The sequence below is a fragment of the Mytilus edulis genome, chromosome 6 (genome assembly GCF_963676685.1).
Source record: "Mytilus edulis chromosome 6, xbMytEdul2.2, whole genome shotgun sequence".
Lineage (NCBI taxonomy): Eukaryota > Metazoa > Mollusca > Bivalvia > Mytilida > Mytilidae > Mytilus > Mytilus edulis.
The window spans coordinates 91,449,333-91,456,307 of record NC_092349.1 but is presented as its reverse complement, the minus strand read 5'-3'; the positions used below and the strand labels follow the sequence as shown (position 1 = coordinate 91,456,307).

General features: G+C 31.5%; 1 protein-coding gene across 1 annotated transcript; it reads left to right on the top strand.

Annotated features, from left to right (window-relative positions):
- The first annotated feature begins 3,378 nt into the window (after positions 1-3,378).
- LOC139526757 (DNA repair protein XRCC1-like) lies at positions 3,379-6,129 on the top strand. The gene is made up of 3 exons (XM_071321923.1): positions 3,379-3,606; positions 4,012-4,165; positions 5,995-6,129. The coding sequence occupies exons 1-3, from the start codon at positions 3,379-3,381 to the stop codon at positions 6,099-6,101; spliced, it is 489 nt and encodes a 162-aa protein (XP_071178024.1). The 3' UTR covers positions 6,102-6,129.
- Positions 6,130-6,975: the final 846 nt, after the last annotated feature.

Here is a 6,975-nt window from a genome sequence, read left to right as displayed (position 1 = left end):
GGAGGGTTATCCTGGTTTTGTGGCATGCCAAACTTCCCGTTTTAATGACAATGTTGATTATAACATTAAAATGACAACAATAGATTACAGGAGTACAATACAAATAAATAGGAGAACATATTGGACAAAGAAAAACATGAATAATAGCTAACAAAAGGTACCAGGTTTAAAATTTAATATGGCAGAAGGCGTTTCGTCCCCACAAGACTTACTAGTGACGCTCAGATAACAAAGTTCGAAAGCCAAACAAGTACAAAGTTCAACAGCACTGAGGACCAAAAGTTCAAAAAAGTTGTGCCTAGTACGACTAAGGTTTTCTGCTACGAATAAGAACATCCTTATTATTTAGAATCATTCATACTTTTGCAAACAGTAAATTCTATAAAATAACTTTATAAAAGATGTACATGATAAAACTAAATTAGTAACTAATTGCAGAAAAAAAACTTGGATACATTACATAAACCAACATAATACAACACAAAAATAAAACACACCCGAGTTAGTAAAGGCCTCAACGCTAAAAGTGACGTCACATTTGAATGACTAAAACTATTTCTCAAAGATAAGATAAAATTCTGATTGATTTAAGATTATATATGTACTAAATACTGATATACCATTTAATCTATCTATCTTCAGGATACTCATGGAAGACCTTTTGGTGACCTTCTGTTGTTGGTTTTTCTATGGTTGGGTTGTTGTCTCTTTGACACATTTCCCATTTCCATTCTCAATTTTATTGACACAATTAATAATTTCTTTTACTCACAGATTTGCCTAAATACTTTTTCCCCTCAGAATATAAAGTATAAACATTATAATTTATGACCACGATATATCGAAAGCAAAAACTATATTGATGTTGAAACACTTAAGCTGCAAAACACAATGAATAAATGACCAGGAAATTTTTGAGACGCCAAGCGAGGACACTTGGGGATTAACAATGCCAAATAGATACAAACAGAGCTGACATAGACATTAAACCTGGTAATCGGTCTTTTATTTGTTGTAAGCATATAATGATACTGCCTATTGATAAATAAATATTTTCTCTCAACATTCAACAGTTGAATGAAGGCCAGAAACACTCCAGAATCACAAAGCAACAAATACTTATCCTGTCAATTAAAAAAAAAAGCTGTGATGAATCAACAAGAAAAAATGACATTTCTGAGTGTCCACACTTGGCGATTTTGATATTTTGTTTAATGTATTGACAGACATCAGAGTATGGCATATCATTTATAAAGATTCATTCCACTCCAGTTCTCAAAGAAGAAGTAAGTCAACATTATTTTTATTATCAGTCAGATCACTCTTTTTACTGCAGAATTAAAAATTTTCTTCAACAACCACTTTGTAGACACTTGGGGTAAGGGAGATAACTCTTGTACATATGTAACTATTTATCGTCAATTTTCTTAATGGTTTATTTCAAAACTTGGAACCCACTGTAATCTTTTGGGTAAATTTGGGTACAAGCTATTTTTCATTAGTCAATTTAAAATTTAAAAAAACATATACCTTAATGTGCTATTTTTAGGGTAAATTGGGTCAAAATTTTAGACATTGACTAAAAATATCAATTTGTATACAATTTCTATCCTTTGGGTAGATAAACAGTCAACTCTTGTTATCTCGAAGTCAGCTGGACCAGAGAAATATTTCGAGATACACATAGTTCAACTCAAACGAAAACCGGAAGTTTGACAGAACAAGGGACACAACTCTTGCTTAGCTTGGTAAAGCTGAAATAAATCCGTGTGAATATTGGAAGGGGATCGATATTCTGGTATTAGATCGATGTACTTGTATGTCAAGGTCTTTCATTATTATAATAACATTATTTTTACTTTTTCAATTGTTTCAGTTACAACCTTTTCCTATAGCTTTTAGCCGAGAGAGTAATTTCAAATCGATAGTTCCGTTATTCAGGTCGTTTATAGTTGACAAAATTGTTTATTCTCGGATACAAGAGACTTTAGAAAATTTAGATTCCTCTTCATTTTGTTTTATATTACTCTTTCTTTTCAATAGAAAATACAACAAAATTAAAGATGCCGATTGAGTAGTTTTTAGGTGATCATTAAGGGAAGTCATAATCCTTACTTTATACACACCCAAGCTCATTAGTGTTTATCACAATTAATTGTTTTGTAAACATTTCAAATACTATTTCATGAACATTAACAATTCATCACTAATTATTTATAAAAATTCTATAAAAGATAATCTTAGGTAAACACTCGTGGAAATAGCATATCATAAATCAATACAGTGGTCAGTGACTGGAAATTTAATTACACGTGTATTTAGATTAACTCTTCAATCCATTTAAATGCCGGAGGTCATGTTTTTACGTATGTGTATTAGTTCGCGATAGATAATGAATTTTTAATGCTTTTGTTAACCTTGGGATTGTAAATTTAGTTGGACTCAACCGTAATTTCGACTCATCCAATTTCAACTCATCAGGAGTCAAATTATATACATTTATATGGAACAAAATTCGGGACCACTTGAAAACTTCGACTAATCCAAAATTTGAGTCAACCAAGTTCGAGACAACGAGAGTTAACTGTATCTTATATTTTTGTTTCAAAAGATAAACATAAGCAGATTTTGTTGTGATATTTTAAATTATCTTCTTTTCATTCATATGCATTTTATTTGTATAACAATAGCATATAGTGAGGAAAGAATTCACCTTTTCCAAATTTTCAAGATGTTAGAAATTAAATTTGCTTTCTTTGAAGTATCTAAAATGACAAAGATAATGTGATCACCAATACAGAACAGTTCAAAATGTGAAGGAATTAATTTTCTTGACAACATATTTTTACATGTATCATAATTTTGAATGTTACATGTATGACACTCACACATGAAATTTTAGCCATCATTCAGCATTGAAAATATTTGATAATGATTTTTATGTGATAAATGAACTGTTTGACACACTTTGTGAAGTAATGAAATTACTTTAGGCTTAAGTGTATGCCAGTTAAAATGCAAAGCTGATAACCTAAAATGAGGAAAGCTTGAAGTTCTATTGAACGAAAGTTAAGCCACCTTAAGGTCATGAAACCGCAGATATTTACCTTCTAGATTTACACAAATGTTTCATCCATAGATTTAGTTTAGTTTGGATTTCTTTATCCAGGGAACTAAGAAGTTAGAAGCATTTACTGTCAAACCAGAAACAGGAGATGATATAACAACTGGATCACATAAAGCAGACAACAGCTGAAGGCCACCAATGGGTCTTCAATGCAGCAAGAAACTCCCATTTCTAAAATTAAAAATTATACAAGACTAACAAAAGCCAGAGGCTCCTAACTTGGGACAGGCGTAAAATGTGGCAGGTTAAACATGGTTTTTGAGATGTCAACCCACCCTCCTATACCTCTAGCCAATGTAGAAAAAACAAACAAAAATGTACTTGCAAATATAAAAAGTAAACTAACAGAAGTCTCTAAACAGACTATGTTACTTTACTATTCTGTTGTAGGGGCAGCCGCTGTCAGAGCTGCTTCTCGTTTGGCTGATGAGTCAATATCTTCACCAAAATTAGAAAAAAAGGTCAAGATCACACCAACAGTAAGTATGTAAACAGAGTAAAAAACAACACAACAAATATTTCAATTTTATATTTCAAAATTAAATCATACTTCTAAACAATAATAAAATCAACCTAACAAAAAAACAAGAAACCTCAAGGTTAAAAAACAACCTTCTTCTGAATTTCAAGTTGGTCATTTGCAATGGTAAGTGAAATTTACTGTATTTCGAAAAATGTAAGGATCTATCGCAATAAAGAAAATAATTTTCAAACAAACATATTCGTCAATATTTAGAAGAATAGATCTAAACACGGGCTTGAAGGATGAGGTATAATAACAAATAAATTACAAAAAATGGAAAATTCGTTGATGCCAAAACATGACTTTATCATTTTATTTCTTTGTTTGGAATTGCTATATAGAAAAATCCCCTTTTTTCTAGTCACAGAATAAAAGGAAACATACAGAAGATTCAGATGATGAGCCCTCCGGCTCTGGTACCCCAGTCCCATCACTGAAGAAACGGTCAACCAGTATCAGTTCCACAGCTTCATCTGCAAAAAATGAATCAGTACCTCCATTAAAGAAAACTAAATGTAAGCTCAACAAAGTTAGGACAAAACTACAAAATAAGTTGAACATAACAAGGATATAAGTACAAGACAGTTATAGATATGTTTTGAAGACACTATTTAGTTTACTTAAAGGATTTTACACAATGAAGTTAATAACCATATCAGTGTTCTCCCAAGATATTTCATTTAGCATCTTGGTAAACGGGAAAAATTGAAATACCATCTTGTTTCTAAAAGTTATAGCATCACATCCATAAGGCCAATTAAAATTAAATGATAGATTTTCATCCCCGCCCGCCCCTATGAAATCGGCCCGCCCCGAATTTTTTTATTTCATAAAACTTACGATTTCCGGATTTTGTTCATTTCCGTTACCGGTAACTGTTAAAATTTCGTTTCATTCAAAGCTTCCTGTTTCAAATTTCGGTTTTGTACCTCGAGTTAATCTAACCAAAATGATTAAGTCGACATATTCTGCTGCTCTATGATGACTACATCATCTTCCGAGAGTAAAGATTGATTACGAGAATGACATGAAATATTCGTGTTACGAGAAACACTCTGTTTCCAAGACCGCAAATCACGGTATGTCACAAATTTCTGTGATTAGAAAACTGCGGATTTTTTTAATTATGCAATGGCTTTGTGTCAGGAAATTTAAACCGTGAATGATATCCAAAGCGCAAGATTCGTGGAAACCATTGATACAGAAAACATGACTGGATTAAAGATATTGAAACACAAGCACAAACTTGTTAGATTTATGACCGTATTTTGAATTTAGAAAGTCGACTAACATACGCATTTTATTTTTATGTTGACAAACAGCAAATGTCCCAATACACATAAAGGAGTCATTAAACAACAACTTTTTTTATTATTAAGTTCAAGTTTTACATGGTAATTATATTTTCATCTTGCATAAGTACCAACCCAATTATTTCAACACTGTTCGAGTTTTCATTTTATTCTGTACTCATAATAAATGTGTTGCATACCAATGCATTTGCTTCATTTTAATGGAATACAAAACATCGTTTTGAAACCCTAATACATTTAGTGAAGGTAGTCCAACTGAAGAGAGGATTTCTCACACGTTTTTGTTGTTTAGTTTTTAAAGCCGCAATTAGATAGTATTTATTTAAGGATTTGAAAAATTATGTAAGATTCCTCATACTTGTGTATACATGATATAAGCTTATCATTACACTTGCATATATGAAGAAATCGTCACAAAAGGGTTTCATATGAAATAAAATTTAAAAAATAAAATCCTCCCACCCACCCCATTTTTTTCAAAAATTTTGATGAAAATCTACTAATTAATTTTAGTTGGCCTAACAAAATCTATAAGAAAACCACTTCAGATAGCATCACATTTAAGATTATAGCATCATATTACCATGATGCTAAACGGCTCTAGGGAGAACAATGCATATAATGTGAATGTTCTCGTGAGTATCAGCATGCAGTATTAAACAGAGGTAGACATTTTGTTTGACAGTCAGATATTGTGTTTTTTCTATATCAAAGTTATTGTCAACTAGTTTCATTTGTATAAAATCAGTGTCAAAGTTCTCACAGTAAAGTCTAAAGCTAAAAATATTTCAATGTAATTCTAATGAACTACTATTATTCATAATGCTTGTAGTTGTTAAGTATCAGGAATGAAAGTTATACTCAGTTTTCAGATTGGCGGCTTTAGCATAAGGAATGCAATGTATAAGAGATTAGTTAAACAAACAATTAAAAAGGCTTTTTCATACTTTACAATCCTCACTTTACACCATTTCATGTAGTAAATATATATCTATTGATGAGTAATTTATGGGATTTAATGTGTTTTTTAGCTGAACCTCCAAGGGAATATGCAGTGAAAGTCTTTGGTAGATTAATGGAAGGTGTGGTGTTTGCTATGAGTGGGTTCCAAAATCCTTACAGAGCTAAGCTCAGATAAAAAGCTGAAGACATGGGAACTGTATATAAACCAGACTGGGGGAAAGGATGTACTAATCTCATGTGAGTATATAAACCAGACTTGAGGAAAGGATGTACTCATCTCATGTGAGTCTATAGTCATGTAATTTATATCTCTACTCATTCCATATGATTTTATATTTATCTTGCATATTAAAGTTCTCCTCTAATATTAAAAGAAACGTAATCCCAACCAAAGAGCAAAAAACAGTTGATGTCCACTAATGGGTCTTCAACACAGCAAGAAATCCTTGCACTCAGTGGCAGGCTTCAGCTTGCCTCGAAACAAAAATGTGTACTAGTTCAGTGAACATTTACGTCATACTAAACTCCAAAACATATAAATTATTTAAAATTGAAAACCTACAAGAGACTAACAAAGGCCACAGTCTCCTGACTTGGAACAAACTCAGTTTAATAGAAGTCAATCGAATGTCAATATAGGTTATAAAAGAAACTAAGCAAAATGACAATGATAAATAAATTAACAAAGGACTACTATATATATATAGTTATCAGTTACTGACCTACCAGCTCCAGAACTCAATTAGTTTACATTCAGCATAAAAAGGTCTGAATTCCTTCTTCAAACCTTGAACATATTTCTGTAATTTTTTTATAGATTTTCCATGATCTGAACATTTAAAGTTTATTTGAAATTAGTATGTTTACATGTGTTTATTTGTGATCAGTATACAGTTGACAATGTGTTTATTTGTGATCAGTTTACAGTTGACAATGTGTTTATTTGTGATCAGTATACAGTTGATAATGTGTTTATCTGTAATCAGTATACAGTTGACAATGTGTTTATTTGTGATCAGTTTACAGTTGACAATGTGTTTATTTGTGAT

Excerpts from the sequence above, each read along its gene's own strand:
- LOC139526757 (XM_071321923.1), top strand. The coding sequence starts at position 3,379 with ATGGTTTTTGAGATGTCAACCCACCCTCCTATACCTCTAGCCAATGTA. Across the intron at positions 3,607-4,011 it reads AGGTCAAGATCACACCAACA|TCACAGAATAAAAGGAAACA; the intron begins GTAAGTATGTAA and ends CCTTTTTTCTAG. Across the intron at positions 4,166-5,994 it reads TCCATTAAAGAAAACTAAAT|CTGAACCTCCAAGGGAATAT; the intron begins GTAAGCTCAACA and ends TGTGTTTTTTAG.